We start from the raw sequence: 21,595 nt of genomic DNA on the forward strand, positions 1-21,595 counted from the left end.
ATCAAATAAACAGCAAACAATCAATAGATATTAGCTTCAGTAATCACTCCCTCACTGTGTTTATTCTTCTCCGGGGAGAAAATGATGGACTGCTCCCTCAAGAATACGAGCACTTTGGATTGATGAGACAAAGAGAGAAATTCACTTTGTTCCCTTTTTTTTTTTTTTTTTAAACTCCATCGTTTTCTCTTTCCCGCTCTCTTTATCTACTTCTCTTTCCTCTGCGCCTTTTTCTTTCATTGGGAGCATAATGGAAATGCCAGCGTTTGGAGTCGTCGAGCGGGCCGCTCCTCAAAAACTCCATTTAGAGGAGTGACAGAGTAATTTAGCGCTGGCCTCGTGTTCTGCAGCAGTTAATTAAAGCGAACCTGATGGGCCGATCTCACCAGGGCCCCCGAGCTCCACGGCCAGCCTGGAGATAGCGCAGATCAGATTACAGCAAATCAGACGTGCGCCTGAAATCACAAATTCAGGCAAATCCAATGATGCAGCACTTACCAGATTTAATTTATTACAGTAGATATCTGTTATCGACAGAGGAGAACAAAAACACACCCAATTATGATAATGTGGCGTATGAAAACTTTTTCGTGCAAGCTGAGCAGGAAATAGGAGCAACATGACTTCTGAACATCCTCCATGATCCTGTTTTCTCCTAAATTTAGCAGGAGGAAGTTCACGGTCAGGTCTGATAAACTGTAAATAACAGATACACGTGCCAGTTCATGATGATGTGTTTCACAAGCTGTCTCTGGAAACAATTCATATCGATTTTAATAACCATATTTGTTTTCAAACACAATGGCCACGTTTTCTGGCACATAATCTATAAGAATATCTGAAGATTCTTTGGTTTGGGAAGCTCTATACGGTACAGCATTAATGCATTGTAACTGTAATGAATTAGATATTGTTTATTAGTTTGTTTATTAGTCAATTGTTTATTAGCACTACATGCGCTAGAATTTTGTATCGTTGCTGTTGTAGGTACAGACGGATTTATTCAAAGCCAAGAGCTAACATTTAAATGTAAAGCATGTAGTGTAGGCAATATGACAGCGTTGACAAAATGACAATAAATTATCACAGCATGCTGTTCTGAAAGAACTCCAGCATTGTCTGAAGCTCTTCCACAAACAAGATTTAGACAAATTAAAGTGGTTCTGTTTGAATGGTTATGTTTGGATGCTACGATTTTTCTTCCAATCTGAATCAATTTATTCAGGCCGATTGAACCGTGTACCTGCACCATCAACTCAAAGGCTCTGATGCGTATAACACCAGCTGAATATACACCAATCAGGCATATCTCTTTTGTGGTATCTGACAACAAGATGTTAGCAGCAGATCCTTAAAGTCCTGTAAGTTATGAGGTGGGGCCTCCATGGATCAGACTTGTTCATCCAGCACACCCCATAGCAACGCACATGCACCCGGCCATCCACGTGATGTAAAAGAAAACATGATTCATCAGACCAGGCCACCTTCTTCCACTGCTCCGTGGTCCAGGTCTGATGCTCATGTGTCCATTGTTGGCGCTTTTGGCGGTGCACAGGGGTCAGCATGGGCACCCTGAATGGTCTGTGGCTATGCAGCCCCACATGGAACAAACTGTGATGTACTGTGTATTCTGACACCTTTCTATCAGAACCAGCATTAACTTCTTCAGCATTTTGAGCAACAGTAGGTCATCTTTTGGATCAGATCACCCGGGCCAGCCTTCACTCCCCACATGCATCAGTGAGCCTTGGCCGCCCATTACCGGGTTGACCACTGTTCCTTCCTTGGACCACTTTTGATAGATACTGACCACTGCAAACCAGAAACACCCCACAAGAGCTGCAGTTTTGGAGATGCTCTGATCCAGTGGTCTAGCCATCACAATTTGATTATAATGTTATGCTGATTGTTGCATACATGTATAAAGGAGTGGCGTTTACACCAGTGTCAGTAGTGTTGTATTGATTAAAAGCTTGAGTTGTGCCAGTGACGTTAAAGAGCTTAGAAATTAAAGTCTTGAGTAAAACTTCCCTCAACAAACATATAGAAGAAATACAGATGACCAGCATCATATACATATATATATATATATATATATATATATATATATATATATATATAAAATATACTATTGTGTACTGAACTTTTTTCTAACTGCTTGTACTTAACAGTTTCTAATCCACTTCCAAATCTGCATGCACAGTAGGAACATATGCAAAGATCCAGATGAGTTTGCATAGCAATTATTCTTCTATTTAACAGATTGTTAAACTGATTACGCACCTTGTTTGATCAGAGAGAGAGAGAGAGAGTTCAGAGTGGCCTTTCCCCCCCCATTTTATTTAATGTGATTATTAAGATATTAAGTAGCATGTAAATGTAGATACTGCACTAAAAAATGTGGTTTTTAGTTTCTCAACAAAGCTTTATTAATTAAGCAACTTCAGTTTATGTAGATTAATCTATGTAGGGTGAAATGTATAAACGTAAACCGATTGCAATTATAACTGTTGTATTATATTTAGGCTAAGCTAAACCCTGCATGGTGGAGTGGTGTAGTGTCTGTTGCAACTCCAGCATGGTTGATTTGAGTCTCAGCTCAGGTGTGAACTTCGGTTTTATTCAGGGCTTTGAAAATACACGCTCAAATCGTGTTGGATGTACAAAAACTAATCATGTTAATGTTGCTCAGTTCGCTCACGTGGAACCGATGTATGCATTTGAATTAAGTCAATTCAACAAGCTTTTTTTCCCCCCTCTCTCTCTCTCTCTCTCTCTCTCTCTCTCTCTCCAGTGTGTGGAATTAAAAACGGCATAGGAAGAAAGAGCTGATGGATTGTTCAATCATTCTGTCATTATCACTTTTAACTCTCGAAAGCGCTAACTTCAGCCTCACTTAAGCTGCTTTAAGCAAGACTCAGGATCTCATATTATTAGATTTAGGATTCAGATCTCCATTATATTGACGATTTCAGGGTTTTTTTTTTTTTTTGGCTCACCCTTCGACTTCGAAGAACAATTCATTAGACTTACTAAATCAAGGTAACAATTTGCATTGATTAAGTAATCCCAGTGTAATTGTGCTGTTGTCAGACTAATACAACTAGATTATATACCAACATGATTCTCTTCAGGTAGAAGGCAAATGAAGCAACTTAATATTCAAGACTTAAATAACACAAACGCACCATTCAGAGTACAAGGGAAATGTCTTACCAATACTCCACTTAAGAACTATATGCTTTTACTCAAAAAAACCACCACATTGTAATCTTAGTTTTAATTACTCTCTACAGATTAGAGAGAGACTAAAGCTGCGTCTCATATAGCGTACTACAAACCGTGGGCATTGCCAGGCCATTTTCTACACTGAACATTTCTACTCAGCCCCTGTAAAAATTCTGCAATTCTCCATAAACTGTACACAAATTGGTTGTCACCTCAGTCCCCTTTAAATTTCATGTGAAAACAGAGGCAGACTTCGGCTCCTCCCCGTCTTTCGGCGTATTCTTCAATCCGCAGACCGCGGCGTCGCAGAGCGAAGATCAGAGGACGTGTGTGTGTGTGTGTGTGTGTGTGTGTGCAAGATCAGGAAGACTCGTATTTGGCTTGTTCAGTACTCAAATGTTATACACATCTATGCAATACAGTGGAATGCTGCATTAAGTTTACCACCTACCCTGTTAGTCAAACCTTTATTTTATTTATCTATTTTAATTTTTCCTATTATACCCTCATTGGGGGCTGAGCCCCCCCTTAAATGAATATCCTAGAATCATCCCTGCCACAAACTATGCACTTGCACTACACACTGTACTCTAGTGTCTAGTGTATGAAGTTTACGAGGGTGGAGTTTCATCAGAAATGCAACACAGGAAGTTTAAACCGTTTCGCAGTCGATGGCATATGCAACGTTTTTTAGCTGTAGTAGAATACGCTGAATTTAAAAAAAATAATAATAATGTTGAAAAATAAATTCAACAGTGTGAGCTAATTTGTAATTTGTCTGGTCCAGCACTGCTTCATCAGCTATCTTAAAAATGCTTTCTCATCCAGTGTCACCGCCTCGTAGCTCCACCCCACTCCCATGATGTATGCAAAGCTGCGATGGTTGAGCGCATGAAGTGTCTAACATTCCATACTCCGTGTTAACTATAACTATAATATAACTATAATAACTATACTGGTTGGAACTTGAAAAATTTGTACAACAAAATGATGTAAAATAGTGCATAACTATGATGTATAATTAGTACGCACCATTCTACGCCATTTTGAGTCGTGTGTTCACGCTGAAAATTCCGACAAGAAGTAGTGCACGTGCAAAGTTCACGATTTAGGACACGCCTTATTGTGTCAGGCTAATAAGCGTTCAGTTATAATCACCTAGTAAAGAGCAGTGTATAAAAACCCATGGTGTATTTGTTTCAGCAGGCAGCAGAGAAATGAAATACTCAGTGATTCATTTAATCCATTTCAGCTTGATCAGTTTCACAATGAGTGAGCACCTGATGAACAGATACGAGGAGAGACTCCATTCTCTTTTGCAGTGTTTTGCATAAATCTAAAAAGAAAACTGTGCCTGTAGGTGAGCCGATTCCAAAGTAAGAATTGTTTTATACTGATTTAACCATCAGGGTTAGTTTGAGAGCCGTTGTTCTCAAAGAATTTATTATTCTTTATTATTATTTAATATTACATTTCTGGCAGTAACAGCCTATCAGTATCAGAGTGCTTATGTTTATCATCTATTTCTTATAGTTATTAGCTGCTTCTACAGGTCCCTTCATTTTAATCCAAAAAAATGAAAACAGCAACACCCCAACAAGTCACTTGATTAGTAAGTTGAATCTAATAACCATTTTAATTAAATGTGTTCTGTTGAAGGAATGCAAATTAGGGAATAAAAAACTCTCTGGCTCTAATATTATTACATATTATTGTACACATTTAAATGAAATTTAGTGTAGAATTTAAGGCATAAATATTTTTAGAGAATACATGCCACTCAGCAAGGAAAAGCAGCTTTTTTTTAGACTTTTTTTAGGGTGTATAGAGGGGCATGCGGTCTTAACTATTAACACTTAATGATCTTGAGTTGGAATAGAGTTCGCTGTTTAATTTAATTTAATTTAATTCAGTTTTATTTGTGTAGCGCTTATTACAATGCACATCATCACCACTGCCACTTTATTTCACTGGCTACTCTACTTTTTTCCACTTTATCATATCTCATTTTTACTTTTATTTTATTCTGTTTTCATTTTTCTTTAATTTCCCTTTTTATTCCTTATTTTAATCAGTTATTTATTTTTAATGTTTATTATAAAAGTCATTTCATTGCATGTTGTACTGGGTAAGATTGTGTGCAAATAATAATAAAATAAAACAAGCAGCTTTACAAAAAACGAGGAAGAAACCTTGTGAGGAACCAGACTGTACAGGGAACCTCATCCAAGTGACACTGAATAAATAATATATATATATCTATAAAATGTGTGTGTGTGTATGCTCCAAAAAGTGCAACTGTTTAAGCAAGAAATTTATCTGAAGTCTGAAATTTGTTGAGGTTTCTTTAATGATTAGAGGTTAATTCCATTATCCTGTCATCACAGAAATGGACAGATTGTCTCTCTCTCTCTCTCTCTCTCTCTCTCTGTCTGTCTGTCTGTGTGTCTGGTCTTCTTCTGTCCTCCTACTTGGCAGCAGTTGGGCTCAAGCTGTGTATGTGTGCTTTTGTGTGCATCTGTCTGCATGCTTTTGCTTGCTTTTGTGTTCTTCTGGGTCTAAATGTTTTACCATTCTCTTACTGGTTTGAGTTTATTGCCAGAGTAATCCTGCACAGCGGACTCTTTATAGGCGAGAACACGCGCGCACGCACACGTTACTGTGTAACACGAGCAGCTGGTGAAAGCATTAAAGATCGCAGAGGAAAAGGTCAGGCACTCAGGCTGCACATCACTGACATGCAGATATGACAGATTTCACTCAGCTGGTGCTGGCGTACTGGACCAGGAGCAGGACGAGGAGATCAGTAACAGTCATACACACTCAAACACCATGGGGTTATAAGGTGCAGGGGTGGGCCAGGTGACACACGCATTATGATGCAAAATACTCATCCCAGTATGCAGTTGTGCTGAGGGTTTGTGATATTTTACACTAATTGTATCAGTGTTATCTTACACCACAGATCTGGTTGGTCAAATGGTGTTGAGTAAGCTTGTGCTTCTAATGCATTACGTTAGGATGGACAAAGCATGAAGGACATCCCATATAAAGTAAACAGTGTGTTATTTAACATCAACAATGATGATCATTGATGTAAAAAGGTTTTCTATAAGGAGATGTTAACATTTAAGGAAGAAGTCTCTGAGGTCGGCATTTACTTTAACTGCATGTATGGGAGAGTCTTCAAGACTTCAGGGCTTTGTGTGCCGTCATATCACCCGCAATATGTTTTACCTTTTTTTGTGCTTTGAATACATTATGTATATATATATATATATATAATTTATTATATTTATATATATATATATATATATATATATATATATATATATATATATATATATATATATATATATATATATATATATATAATTTATTATAATATATTATATATATAATATATATATATATATATATATATATATATAATTTATTATTATTTTTTAATATTTTTAATATTATTATTATTTATAATTTATTATTATATATATAAAAAATTTATTATATATATATATATATTTATATTTTCAAATACATTTGTATAGATAGATTTTCATTTACTTTTTCATTATATTTCATTTATTTTTTCTTGTAATCTGAAGCAGTCTCTGGCAAAAGAAAGTTCTATCTTACCTCATTTTTTCTTGCCTCTTGTTTCTTTCTTTCTTTAGAGGAGAAAAGAGATGGGTATGAGATTGAATATTTAAAGCTGCTATAGCATAATTGATAACAGGAGCTCACATTGTTATACAGCTGTTCCATTACATTACCTTAAAAAGCATGCAGTCTTGTTCATTACCAAATGAAAAAATCGTAATCGATGACAAATTGCCGTGGTAGGAGAGGAATAAAACATTGTAGAGCGTGATGTTATTGGAAAATAATCCACTTTGTTGTGATAAGAGCCATCTGCTTGCAGAAAAGCTAAGATCTTGGCATAATTTAAGGCTTTTTGTCGACTCGCTCACTCAGTAAAAATCTCTTAAGTGGCTTTTAGTTCCACAATAAGAAGAGATGTTAATACTAGTTATTAAGTTATTAGCTTTTTTTTTTTTGGTCTCCAGTTCAAAAAAGAAAGATGAGAATTTTTAGTGTTGCTTCACTCCCTGTAGGTTCCTTCATGTATATTGTGTTTCTCTAGATAAGCAACATTGATTTCGGTCGGAAATTTGATTGCGGGATGTTTAAGCACAGATGTGACAGATGAAAGCCTGAAGGAGATGAGAGAAGATTTCTAAGGTGTGCGTGTGTGCGCGTGTGTACACGTGTGTGTTTTGACGGGTTCATTATCAGGCAATGTTTGATGTCTGTCATATTACTTGACTTCATTTGGCTCCTGTCACGAGAGCTACATTGATTTCTGGCACTCGCAAAGCAGAAGATTATGAAACGGTTATATTTCCCAACGTCAGGAATTTGTGTAGGTGTGTGTGAAGGTGAAGGAAAGGGAAAAGGGGGAGAGACAGTGATGGCATCAAAACCGCATGCCATTCCAGATTTGACTTTTTTTCCCCCCTGTCATGTCAGGGGAAGCTGGTTCTACAGCTCTTTCAGGCAGAGCACTGCTACGAGAGCTTAGTGACGGTTAGCACACAACACACTCGCACAACCTCTCGAACCGCATACCTGATCACGCTCCATCAAGAACTTGCAGTTCCTGAGAACCCATCTGTTCTCACTTCAGTCTTTCTGTCTGTCTCTCAGTCTGTCTCTGTATCTCCCTCCCTCCATTCTGACTCAACTTGTCTCTGTAGCCATTCATTCTCTGGCCGACTTCCAACTCATCTCTCTCGCCCAGTTTCTCTCAAGCTGTGCATGCGCACGTGTGTGTGTGTATATGTGTGTGTGTACACTTCTACTGACCTAAGGGGATGGAGTTTAGTGTTTTTGCAGTTGGATTAAAAGGATTCTCTTTCCCACCACACACACACTGTGTTCAAACTGGCCTCGGGATTCAATGCAATAACGTCTCTTGCACTCAGCTCGCCCATCTTTTATTAGACCCCCCCCCCCCCCTCTCTGGCGCCTTTTTAAAGTTTTGTGATGAAGTTTACTTCTTTTGGGAGGGTCGGCAGGAATTTATTTTAGTTTCCATTTCCTGCCAGGTTTATCCACATCACAGGTTTTCTAGCCCTGGTCTTGGAGGACCTTGTGTCCTGAGCATTTGAGTGTTTTCTCTGCTCTACATGCCCACTGCAACTCAGCAACAGCTGTTAATTAGCTGATTAGTTAAAGCAAGTGTATTAAAGCAGGGAAAATACTAACCAGGGTGGGAAGCTGTGCTCTAGGAGAACTTTAAATCACTTTGAAAACGGTAAACATTGGATGTGTGAGCTCAGTAAAAGCAGTAGGTTAGACTGTGGAGGTTAAGGAGGGGAAAAAGTCACACTAACTTTTACTTTCATATTTTCTAGAGTTTTTCTTTTCAGATTCTAATAATAATACTGAAACAAACTGTTTTTTATAAGTTTGTATTATACTGCTTTTTTAATATTTATATTTAAAACTATTTTTTTTAAGATGCATTATTGGTGGATGAAGGTCTCTACCCCCCTTCCCCTTTTTATTTAATTAATTAATTAAATAAATAAGTAAGTAAATAAATAAATAAATAAATAAAATTGTGGTTCAACATTGAGTTCTTTTTTTTATTGTTGTTTTTCATTCCAATTTCATCCTTTTTTTTCCCTACGATATCCGATCCATCACTTTATTGTTGTTTTTATTTATCGATTGCACAAGTTGAATTGGTGCCAATATTTCTGAAACATTTACTTTTTCCCCACCTAGTAAAAAAAAAAAAAATCAGCCATGATTCCCATCAAATAGTGAAAATTCCGGTATTTTCCTGCTTTTCCAACTTTCTTTGTCCCGAGGACCCGAGGTTCTCCTGGTGGCTGTCAGCCAGATTAGGTTCACCATGGTAACCGTCAGAAAGCCCAGCAGGTCATGAGAAGCAGGGTCACTCCTTCACATATGCACACAGTCACACCTGTGATATCCACCCACACACACACACACACACACACGCAGGCAGGAGCAAATGTGACACGCACACCCCAGTGCACACAGACAAATGAACGAGCCCCATGGAGCCTCGAGCTGTTCTTACGTCACCTAATTGCTGTCTGTGGGCACGTATAGCGAGAAACCAGTGTACGGAACAGCGTTTACTTAAATGACCTTAATGACTGTAATATTTCTTTCTCTGTGTCTAGGTGAAGCGTGTTCCTGTCGAGAGCTGTGATCAGTACACTACGTGTTCCGAGTGTCTGGGCTCCAGAGATCCTCACTGCGGCTGGTGTGTCCTGCTCAACGTGTGAGTATATCGGATATTGAATATCATCAAAGCCGTATGCCTTCTTGCCAAGAGCGGCCATGTGGTTTGAATGATGCCTTTCTTTGACGTCTCGCTATAAAGGATCATATATGCTGTAACAGGAAGCACATGGCTTATGAACTACAAATCTTACTGTTGTCATTTCCACATCAGCTTATAAATCTGGACGTGACGGGCCATCTCGCCAGCGATTGAATCGGCAGGGTATCTGTTTCGACTTTAGGGGGTTCGTGTGTGCGTGAGATTGGCTTTTGAGTCCGTTTTGCTGCTGATTTAAATGAGGAACAATGTAGGGATGTGTTGATCGATACTGTGTTTTTTTTTTCTTTCTTTTTCATACGGAAATGAATAGGACTTAGTGTTAAGCCATCAGGGGCATCATGGAACATTGTTTCACTGTTCCTGTTTGGTGTTTGTGCTGGTGTGAGCTGCTAGCAGTAGGTTTTGTTTTAACCTAAGCGCAAAGAGCAGTATCAGTGTAAAGAAAGTGCATGACGCTCAGTGCTCACTGAACTGAACTGCCCGCTCTTATGTATGAAAGTTTTACTGCTCCATGTTGGTGCAGCTGCAGTAAAATGTTTGATCAGGTTATATATATCAGGTATTGTAAGAAGATGCAGTAGTAGGGGGATGTGTGAGCTTAGTGGTTAACGTGTTGGACTCTACTGATCAGAAGGTTGTGGGTTCAAACCACAGGTCCACCAACTACCACTGGGCCCCCTGAGGAAGGCCCTTAACCCTCAATTACTCAGTTGTGTAAAAAATGAGATAAATTTTAAGTCGCTCTGGATAAGGGCGTCTGCCAAATACCAGAAATGTAGCTCCTCTAGATTTTTTGTGTATTTCTCCAAAAAAAAAAAAAAAACACTTGAATTGGCAAAATTGTAAGTACAGGACTCTTCTTTTATACTCCTACCAGTGGTAAAAAAAAAAAAAAAAAGAGACCACTGCCCAATCTCCAGATTTTTTTCATCCATTTTGTGTTTTCATTAGCACCACATTATACACTAGGCTTACAGCATGTCTTGTACTGGCATACTCGTATCGGATTTTGGTATCAGAGCATTTTTTTTCCCCATGAGAACAACATCTCTATGGATGCATCCCTAAAATTAAATAAATAAATAAATAAAAAGCTTGTTGATTTCTAACTGCTCTGCACAGGATGAGAGCAGCTCAGAAATGTTAATTAAACTTCACCCAAATACACAGAAAGCAGTTTCCCTATCACTCCATCTTCCTTAGAGGATGAACATTAGCATGATTTTTAATTGAGGGCATGTAAATGGAAATGAAAGTAAGGCAACATGGTAACCTCCGTTCATATCTACTGTCTTCCTTCAGTAAATGTCTGATGAGCGTCTCTAGCCTCAAATACCGAGCTTCAGAGCCTGGGGCTACTAGGCAGACTAGATGATTAACATAATAGTCTTAGTGCCGGTGTAGCGACTTCATTCTCTCTCCCGTGAGCTAGAAGTACAGTAAGTGCAACATGCCCTTATTGAGTTAAGTGACTTCCCCCGTAGCATTTGCAATAAGCATTTAAATTAGGTGGGAACTCGAGAGAGCTGAACCCTACAGAAGCATATGCACACGCCCGCTTTTAAATGAGGTCATGGTTTGCCTGTAAGCTGACATTTTGAAAGCCTGACGTTCTGAAAGTTATTGCCTGCAAAAGTGTTATCTACAAAAATTACTGTCAATTTCTTTAGATTGGACACGGGAGGCAATCAAAGCTCTGTTCAGGCATACAAGCATCATTCAGAGCGAGTGGTGTGGTGACATTACAATGTAGTGATTAACATGTTGTGTGTGTGTGTTGTGTATCTTGTCTGTTCGCAGCTGCTCCCGTAAGGACCGATGCGAGCGGGCAGATGAATCCTGGCGTTTTGCCTCCAGAGTGGACCAGTGTGTCGACTTGACTGTTCAACCCAACAACATCTCTGTCACCATGTCTGAAGTCCAGGTGCGAAACACTGCATTCTGAATAGGGGTGATATGAGGGGAGGGGGTTAAATCTGTTCATGGTTATCAGTGTTTAATTACAAGTAAAAAAAAAAAAAAAAAAAAAGAAATATTTCCTAGTCAGTCACAGAGGTGAGAGTTGTGAACGCCACATGCACCTCATGTTAATGTAGTATATGACCTTTATTCTGAGCGTTTATTGTAGTGTGCTTGATTGAGCTGGTGTATTAGTAGGTCACATGATATCTGTAGGTCACCAGAACATATGGGGCTTTAACTAGCAACCCCCTTAAATGCATTTTAACCCTTGGGGGGGGTCTGAGGGGCTGTTGTTGCATGTCTTTCAATTTGCCTCTCTCTTCCTCGCTCACACACACACTATATATATTCCATTATACATTTCTTTTTTGTTTAATTACTCTTCTCCTAATTCTGCCTGTAGTTGTGAATCCATACATTTCTTCCACTTTGACAATCAAAACCACACACAGTAGAATTTTAATATCTTTATATTTCACATGCTGAATCCACATTTCTGTCTATCAACACCACCCCAAAACTACAACTAATGCGAGTTAATCATTCGGGTGTGACCGGCGACCTTTAGGATTCTGAACTAGTCAGCGTAAGGTAATCAACCATACAACTTTGAGTAAACGTGAAAATCCGACACCGTAAGAACGCTAAATATTATATTATATTTGATGTATTTTATATCAATGTACAATGCAACACTATTGTTCCACCCACTGAAATATAAAAGTAGCGTTACCCGAGATTCTTAAATTGACCTAAATTGGTAGAAGCAGAAAAAAATATATCTGGGACATGCTGTTATCCAGCACATAATGCACTCCATGGAATCAGAAGTACAAAGGTTGTTGTGATTCATTTACTTTCAGACTGCATTGTATTTCAGAAAATTGCATAATGAGCCTCAGTATCGCTAATTTAAAACTGCGGGTTCCAGTGTTGTTTGCTTGTGAGACAGTTTGGTCTGGCCTCACAAACATATTTCACTTCTTTTCTATGAAGTCAGCATTTCTTCTGTCTAGAAAGAAAGAAAAAAAGAAACAGACCAAGTGTTGTAGCACTGTGTACCTCAAGACTGGTCCCATAGAGGATGTACAGTGTGTGGCTTAATGGAAAGCCTGTAGAAGGAGTGTCATGCAGACATCACCACCACACTGAGACCTTGCCTCTAGCAGCAGAGAATCTGCACAAGACTTTGATACTGAGAATTTGTGAAAAATTTTTTTTATAGAAACGCCTCATGCAGACACAAACACCACCTTGAGTCCTTGCCTTTAGCAGTGGAGGATATGGGCAAGACTTTGATACTAATGATGTACCATGCCTTCTTTGAAGTGTCTGCAAAGTCACTGAATTGTGATGTGCTAAAAGAGAGGAATGGCCTCATCTCGTTCTGCTGATCCTCACCACCGGCACAAATGACCAAGGGCAGCGCAACCTGCTGAGACTCTGCTACATCGCATTGCACTGCCACCGCCCCGTCAGAATTGGGCCAAAATCACAAGGACAGTTTGTGCTCTGCCGGCAGCCGCCAAGATATAGCGCCAGTGTCCTGTAACCCATCTCATTTCTAGGAACTTTCCATTCTGAGCTCGTCGAGTCCAGTGCACTTCTGTTAAGGGCTGTAGAGCATGGCACCTCTCCAGCACAACCTCACATCCATTAATGGTCTCATTGGGAGTGTTATGCTTGTGTGATAGAATGATAAAATAAAGTGGTTCTTGATGGATCTTCCGAACGTCAGGAATAAGTGCTGGCAATGGCCGGGGCTGCGAGAGCTGTCTCAGACCGAGCTGGAGATATACGGTCAGTCGGGGCCGGTCAGAGTGTTAGAGCGACACCACCAGTGATTTTCTTGCAATTAACTAACAATAAACATGTGAATGAATTCCTCTTCATCTTTTATACACATATAAACGGATATTAAAATGAACTTGTGGAGGTATTTTTGTGAGCCTTTCGTGAGACAATATGGAGACTACTTGCAAAAGAACAAAGCAAATAATCTTGTGTTTCAAGGTCACTTCAAGGGGAGGATCGTCAACATATGGTATGTTGCTTGTAGGTGTTAAGACGGAGTTTATGGAGGCTTTGGATGTATTATGAGTTCAGACTCGGGGGTCACTTTTCATGCAAAGTAACCAGCTAGAGAAACATTCCTGAAGGTCCACGTGATCTCACTTGAAAGTTGTTGCAAGAGCAGATCAGATACAAAGCCAAGTTACCAAGTTCCACCTTAAAGTTGACAATAACACCACATCCTGTACTGTGATGTACCTTTATACCACACAATGGGTTTTTTTTAAATATAAACAATGTGCTTTTTTTTATCCTTTTATGGTTACGTTTAATGTAGTGGAACATCTACAAGAAAATTTAGTTCCCTCACCAGGCTCTCTCTCTCTCTCTCTTTTTCTCATAATCACATTCTCAAAGTTTAATAAAACAAAAAAAAAACCAAGCAGCATGTGATATTTTTGTGAGAACAGGAAGTTCTCTATCCTGAAAACTCTCCAGTGGTGGAAAAAAACAGACAGAAAGTGACAACGCCTGAGACTTCTTTCATCAGATGTTAAATAAGCGTCACCTTAGAGATGACACATCATGCTTTCCTTTAATAAATGACAACAATAAGCCATTTCTTTTTATGGTGCGTTGATGTCTTGTTGGAAAGACTGTATGAACTGAACGCACATCAACGCCACCACAAAGTCATAATTACGAGTGGGGAAACGCGTAGAGTTTCCTTTGAGCTCTGAGTTTGTGTGTTGTGTGTGTGTGTCAGTCAGAAAACATGGTGTAATCAATGGATGTGATGTCTGTACTTGCCAAATTTGTTGAAATTGAATGTTTACTCCTCTCAGAAGCTGATGTCAGCTTAACATTTAAGCATTTACAGTAAAACAAGCTAATTGCCTGCACAAAACGCAACACAATCACGGTACAGTGTGTAGCGGTAAAGTTTACGCTGGCTTCATAAATTGATTAGCGAACCATTCCTGATGTACATTTGTTACTTCGTTTTCTACAAGCAGAGTTAAACAGCCTTGCTGTATGTTTTGACGTTAATCAAGAGAAGCTACTGTCCACCGCTGACCAAACTGACCTCAACGCTAGTCCAGAGAGAATATCAGCATCCTGTGAATTAGCGGTTACACATTAAAACAAGCACATTACTAGACTATAAGCTGTAATGTGAATTAGGCAGCACTACAGTCAGAGGCATGCTGATGTACAAAATAAATCAATACCTTCTGAACCAATCAGATTTGAGAGCTAAACAGCTCTGTGGGATAATAGTATATTTCTCGTGCACAATAGATATAGCTTACAGAAATCTTTGTTTCAGAGCCACGGATATCTCTCAATCTCTGTATAAAAAGATCCATGACCATGCTGAGGATTTCCACAGCGCTGCAGCCTCTAAAGGGATTCCCATATACAGCAGTTTTATCTACTGTCCCCCTTTTTTTTTTCCCTTTCTTTCTTTCTTTCTTTCTTTTTTTTAAGAGCTTTAATGTCTCTCGTCCTTAACGGTAGAAATTGAGCTCTGATGAAGGCCGCCTTAGATTAAATCCAGTCCTCTCCACCAGAGTCATTTTTGTTAAGCATTTCATCCGCAATACTTTCTATCGAGTGTTTGAATAACCCTTTTTTGCTGGAGCAGCTGCGAATGTGAAGGCAGTAGAGATGTTTCCTCACCTCAGTTTAGCAGTATTATTAACCTGGCTTTACACCGCACCGTGATCGCTATAGGATCGCTGCTTGTATACTCGCCGCCGCTCGAGTGAGTTAATTAAACGCATTTAGCTGTGCAGTTTGAACCCGGATAGAGAACCGGAATAGAGCACTGTGTGTGAGTGTATAGCCCACATAAGGCTGCAAAGTCTCCTCAGTCAGCCTCGATTTAGTCGTCAAAGGGCATTTCAGGTTTATTGTTGAGTTGATGACGGTGAAAACAAAAGGCAATGGAAAAACAAAGGAAGCGTAAACAGGCAGATGGAGGAAGACACGGCACGCTGCTGAGTTTAGCGCACTCAGCAGCCTGATGAAATCAGACTCCTGCTTGTTTAAATAATTAATTATTAAGAGCTGCTTTATTAATGTCGGCAAGATTTAACGCCGTCTTCTAGATCACTCTTTAATGTCGTCGGCTTCATTGCATCATGGTTCAATCTGAATTATCTCCTGTCCAAATCTCATTTTATAATAGTCGCTCGTCCAGCTACAAGGAGAGTCGCTGCTGATAGATCATCATCTGAAGCCGTCCAGCGCGAGCCACACTAAACACAAGCAGCTCGCCCTCTCTCCGCTAAACTGTTCGGTGCCCTCAGAGTTCAGCTCGTACCATACGCCGTCTGCTATAAACTCACAAAAATGTTGTTATTGCTTACACATGCATTTCCTGTCCCGTTGCAAGATTTATTTCCAAGCGTAGACGAACTACTTTCTCTGTCACAGTGAAAAATGTGAGCACATTAGTGCCATATTTCTAAACGATTCTGCTCTAACCAGAACGTTTAGCGACAATGAATGAGTGACGCCCTGACCCCGCCCACCCCCCCAGGAGTCTCTTCTCCACACCACTTCTGTGAGCTTTTTAAATTTGTTTTTCTTAAAATTTACACTTTGGCTAAAATACACATTACTAATTAATTTGTACTCGCAGAGGTAGCGTCTCCATACTATGCGCTAATTGTAATTTTAAATTGTACAACCACTTTATACTGCGTTAATGCTAACTTCCCCTTAGCTGTTTCTCTAGCCATTGTAGAAAAGAAAGCTACAAATGAACGTAAGGTACTGCTAGGAAGCTAAATATCTTTCGGGTTAGTTTGGCTGACGTTCTTTCGCTTAGCGTCACACGTTACTGCTGTGACAACGGATTCGCTTGTGTTATTGCTCAGGGAACTATAGCACACAGAAGAGCCAATTTAAACTAGCTATAATAGGCAGAAGTTCTTCAAATTCAACCAAGTGCGCGATTCACATTTGTAGTAAGGTGCATTTATAAAGAAACTTTTATAACTTGTAACGTTGCAGTTAGCTAGCTACCTCACCTCCGTGGGTCTTCTATTCTTTTCTTTTTCTTTTTTTGAAAGCAGACAACATGCAGCTTATCTCTTTGGAGTGGAAAGGCTTCTTTACAATCTTTTGTACCGGATCCAAATAACACTCTCATAGTCTCTCTGGTTGCACACCACTAAATATACAGGATTTTTCTCCTTTCCTATACAGGCTACTTGCTTTTTCCAAAGTTTTCTCTCTCTCTCTTTTTTTTTTTTTGTTTTTGTTCGTCGTCTTCTGGGGAACGGTGAAAAACACCACCTTTAGCTTTGCCTCTTTTGTATTTCCTCACACACGGTTACGCTGTGCTCCGCCGGCATTGTTCAGCTAAATTGTTACCTTGAAAAGTTATCTTGTTCAAGATGCATTTTTCCCCCCGCCGCTACCTGTACTGTGCCATAGCCTCCTGTGCTAAGATTGGCTGGTAGATCTTATTCACAGACAACTATCCCACAATCAGTCAGGAGCTCGCAATGAAGATTTACAATAACGCTGCATGCTGGGTAGCGTGATTGAACACAGACGGATAGAAACACGCCATTGATACAAAATCCTGAATTTTGCACTACATGACATGACGAGGAAAATGTGAAATGGGAATCGTATTCTATTTCTCTTCTGTAATGTGACAGACTGAAACAGGATGTGATGTAGGAGTTTAGAGGTGGGCAAAAGCCTTTACACTGTTATGAAATTTGTGTGTGTGGGGGGGCAAGTGATCTGTTTTTAATTGGTTTTCTAGCCACTAATGAGATGCTTTATGTTTATGTACAAACCAGGCTTTTAGCCTAGCAATAATCACTGTGTGCAAATCAACTACAACAAATACAGCAAGGTTTTTTAACTCTGCCTCGAGAAAATAAAGAACAAAGAATGTACATCCGGTGTGTTTTGCTTTTTTATGCTTTTAATCAACTCATGAAGCCTCATGATGCTATTGTTTTTTTTGTTTTTTTAATTAGCTTGTACTTTAGATTAAATAACCCTGACAAAGACATGTCAGTGCTAAATACCCATAAGTAGTGCGGTTTATATTATATTTTTCTATCATCTTTCTTAAATGTTTGCTTGTATATACTAAACAGATAATAACTGAAATCAGCTTCACAGAAGAGAAAACATTAAACTTTACCAAATTTGCGTCCATTGATTCGGCCATGTTTTCTGACTGACAGGTCAGAAACTCATAGCTTAAAGAAATTCCCGGGTTTCCGACTCGTAATTACGACTTTGTGGTGGTGTTCAACTCAAAAAATGATGTTTTTTTTCCAAGTCTTTCCGACTTGAACGCACCTTAACATTTATTTATTTTTTTAAAGTTCAGTTTTAGAACTACGAAATCCAGATTTCTCACATTCACGTTCAAAGTTTTTCTGCTTCTCCAGTTGGTTCTTCAGGCACGGAATGTTCCGGACCTGTCCGCAGGCGTGAACTGTTCCTTTGAAGACTACACCGAGACCGAAGCCAGGATACAGGCATCTCGTATCTACTGCCTCTCCCCCAGCACTAAGGAGCTCATCCCAATCACTCGCCACCAAGGTGAGTGTGTGTGTGGAGAGAAGGAGACATCAGGAACTAATCTAAAGTCAACATACGGGAATAATAAAGATGGAGACGGGAATAACGAGGTCTAATGGACAATCCCAAATTTTGAAATTTTCTCACACTGAATCTTGAAATCTGAAGGTGAACGAGTGAAACCGAGCAGAATTTCTAGTCTGTTCCTGATTTGTGGTTGAGGGTCATTTTGCTAATAGTTGCAGTATTCTCACTGTCTCTATGGCAATACGAGAGTGGTGTCTCAGCCGAAGATGGCTATTTTGATTATGTGAGGATCCTACAGTGCAATTTTGATCACATCCACGGTAATCATAGCACAATCAAAGCCGGCTATTTTTACCACTGCAATGCCCTGCTACGGGGGAAGAAAGCACGATGCGTTGCCTAGATACCTTTCTTTTTCTCCATCACCCATGCTCACTCTCTTGCTCTCTGCAGGTGATAAACGTGTGGTGAAACTCTACCTGAAGTCAAAAGAAACAGGAAAGAAGTTTGCTAGTGTGGATTTCGTGTTCTACAACTGCACTGTCCACAAATCGTAAGTGTTCTTCCTTGTTCACTGTCCTTCCGTTTTCTCTGGCTATTTCTGCTCCTTTTGTCCCCCCCTCTGGTCCTCTCAATTTACCCCTGGGGGTCAAATTTCAGTAACCGTGGCAACCCTGTAGAGGAAGGATGATTGGCAGGTATTTGATGGTCTCTGAAGAAAGGGTATGATTAAAAGAAAACGCTGCATAATTGTACACTCTGGTAAATGGAAATCTGTATATTGACATTTATTTGCAGAATTATATTAGCAAGAAAAAGCAGTAAATGAACATTTGTCCTGGAAATGCAGTGTGTTTAGTGAGAAAGCTTGTCCTACCGTGGCAGTGTTTAAAATCGCATTCAGCGATGTAACTGCTACATAGTGTAAGAGGGTTATTGTAAGAGTCCAGATGGTTTCAGGCTCTCTTGGGGTGTGTGTCGTGTCTCATTGCAGGACAGATGAGACCCGTTGCTGTCTCCAGGGGGATCTGACACACAGTCTCTCTCTCTCTCTCTCTCTCTCTCTCTCTCTCTCTCTCTTACACACACACACACACACACACACACACACAAACGTTCTTGAGAAAATGCAGTGTCGCAACATCCAAGTCATATAATACTCTCTCTAATAGATAACAGTGAGTGTATGTGTGTGTCAGGCAGGGAGGGACAGCGTAGGGCACAGAAATGTGCACACACATTTGTATGCACTCATTATCATTGGTGTGTGAACTGAAAGTATAAACACAGTGCGCTTTTAAGCTGAGCTGAAAGGTATAGAAATTGCATGAATTTCACCCTTTTTTTAATTTTATCAGAGAAAAGAGGCAGCGGAGTCGTGTACACACGCACACACACACACACACACACACACAGCCCCTTTTATTTATTCAACTGATGAGGTCTTGTGCACTTGGAAATGCCATAAATTTGCATATTAATATTAATCTAATTTGGAGCGGTGCCATTTTGGGGTGAGGTGGAGAGGGGGTCGGAAAATGAGAGACGCTGAAATGGAAAATCACACGCAGTCATGATCGTCTCTTAATTAAACTGAGCCATGGCTGTATATGCCTGAGCATTAGCTATTATGGAGCGCGCAGGATGCCAGGATCTTCCTACAGAAGACACATTCAATTCATTCCAAATCACACACACTGCACTGAAAACGCGCTCTTTTGAAATCACGGTGCGCTTTTAAAGCACTGTGTGATTTGGAGGTGGGACGGAAGGTGGAAGAGGAATGAAGGGGAATGAGGCCTGGATTCAAGAAGGGAGAGATAAGGAGAAAAAGATGGAAGTGGAAAAGAGGAAGAAGAAGAGCCTGCAATGAGGGGGCAATTACTTCCTGGAAAGGGCTTTTTGAGACGCGAACACATTTTTGGCACGTGTAAGAGAGAGCACACGCTCACACTTCCCTTAAGAGCACTTGCCATTTAACTTGCCAGCAATTTACAATTTCCCCTCTCACTTTAAATCAGTTACTGGAAAGAAAAGCCTGAGCTCTGTGTAATGAAAGTGAAAAGAGGGGTTGGGGAGAAAGGTATTCAAGGTGCATTGTGGTCTTTGCTGTTGGTGACGTGCGGAGCAGGCCTGGGCAGCACGGCCATTTTAATACGATAGAAGAGAATTCAGAAAGGAAGCGAGAATAAAGGCAGGGGGAAGAGAGAGAAGCCAGACCCTAGTAGAATTTAGCTTATAAAGAGCTCTGTGCGACGTGAGGGGATTATAATGAATCTGGTTCAGAGAGGTGACTGAAATGAAGCGCCAGAAAAATTAACCCTCACTTCAGACCGGCACTTGTGGGAACAGTGGGTGTGATGGGGCTCGACACACTCCGGGGTGATGCAGAAGAGACACCAGATTAAACCCTGTTGAGAAGGAGATGTGCAGGGGGACAACAGGATAAAGATTTATATTCCACCAGCGCACTATCCAGGGAAGTAGCAGATGTTTGCAGCATGGGGGGGACATGTCCGCCACTCCAACTAATTTTCAGAGAAGAGAGGTTTTAGTCCTCCTTTTCAAAGATACACATAAGGGAGATATCAAAACACAGAAATATAGTGCAGCAGCGTATTGTGCTGCACACTAGGATTTTGCTGATTTTTGTGATTGCTGAAATGAACATAAAATCAAGCAGAGCATGCAGTATTTCAGAATTTCTGCAGATTTGGCCCAAGATACGTCATGTCATCACAACAACATGGATTCAGCCAAAGCACGAAATCGTATGCCGAACATGGGTACAGCTATCATACGAAGCAGTTACATATGTGTCTTCAGTGCTAGTAGTTTAGTAGAAGATTCGTATGCTTGCAGTTTCAGTTCAAGTAGCTTTCTGCCAGAAAAAAAGTTGCAGCACACATTTTTTAAAAAAGCTGCAGCAATATCAAGCATTTCTGGCAACAATCGAAAAAACCTCTGAGAAATCCTGGAGGGACTGATCATAATAAATAAAAGTGTCAGAATCACAGTTGGTGAACACGATGTGGTGGGTTTAATCTATCAGAACAGTTAGCTAGGTGAAAACAGGAAACTGTAGTTAAAAAAAGGATAATCAAGTCAGAGAACAGGGACTTGCTGGAAAAGGTTGGAAAAGGCTAGAAAAATAGGAATAATAAGCCTTTCATGGTGAGGCTTAAATATAAAGGAAATGACTAAAAAAAAAAAAAGTAAAGCTGCACTTGTGCAAATATTAGTCCATTTTTTCTACTCATGGTGCTTTCACTGGCCAGTACAGCCACAGAAATTCCACATGCCCACAGCAAGCAGCGGCAGCTTTGCACTGAGATGCTGCAGAACTACACTGAACACAGATCTGCTGTATCACTGAGGCTCAGAACAAAAACACATGCCAGAAGCAATACAAGA

General features: G+C 39.9%; 1 protein-coding gene across 1 annotated transcript in view; it reads left to right on the forward strand.

Annotated features, from left to right (window-relative positions):
* Positions 1-21,595, forward strand: part of plxna1b (plexin A1b) — a 221,784-nt gene that overhangs the window by 123,409 nt on the left and 76,780 nt on the right. The window contains exons 5-8 of the mRNA XM_058402390.1: positions 9,450-9,550; positions 11,414-11,537; positions 18,022-18,175; positions 18,635-18,734. Coding sequence (XP_058258373.1) covers positions 9,450-9,550; positions 11,414-11,537; positions 18,022-18,175; positions 18,635-18,734 — 479 coding nt within the window. The remainder of the gene's footprint in view (positions 1-9,449; positions 9,551-11,413; positions 11,538-18,021; positions 18,176-18,634; positions 18,735-21,595) is intronic.

Source organism: Hemibagrus wyckioides, linkage group LG11, assembly GCF_019097595.1.
Source record: "Hemibagrus wyckioides isolate EC202008001 linkage group LG11, SWU_Hwy_1.0, whole genome shotgun sequence".
Classification (NCBI taxonomy): Eukaryota; Metazoa; Chordata; class Actinopteri; order Siluriformes; family Bagridae; genus Hemibagrus; species Hemibagrus wyckioides.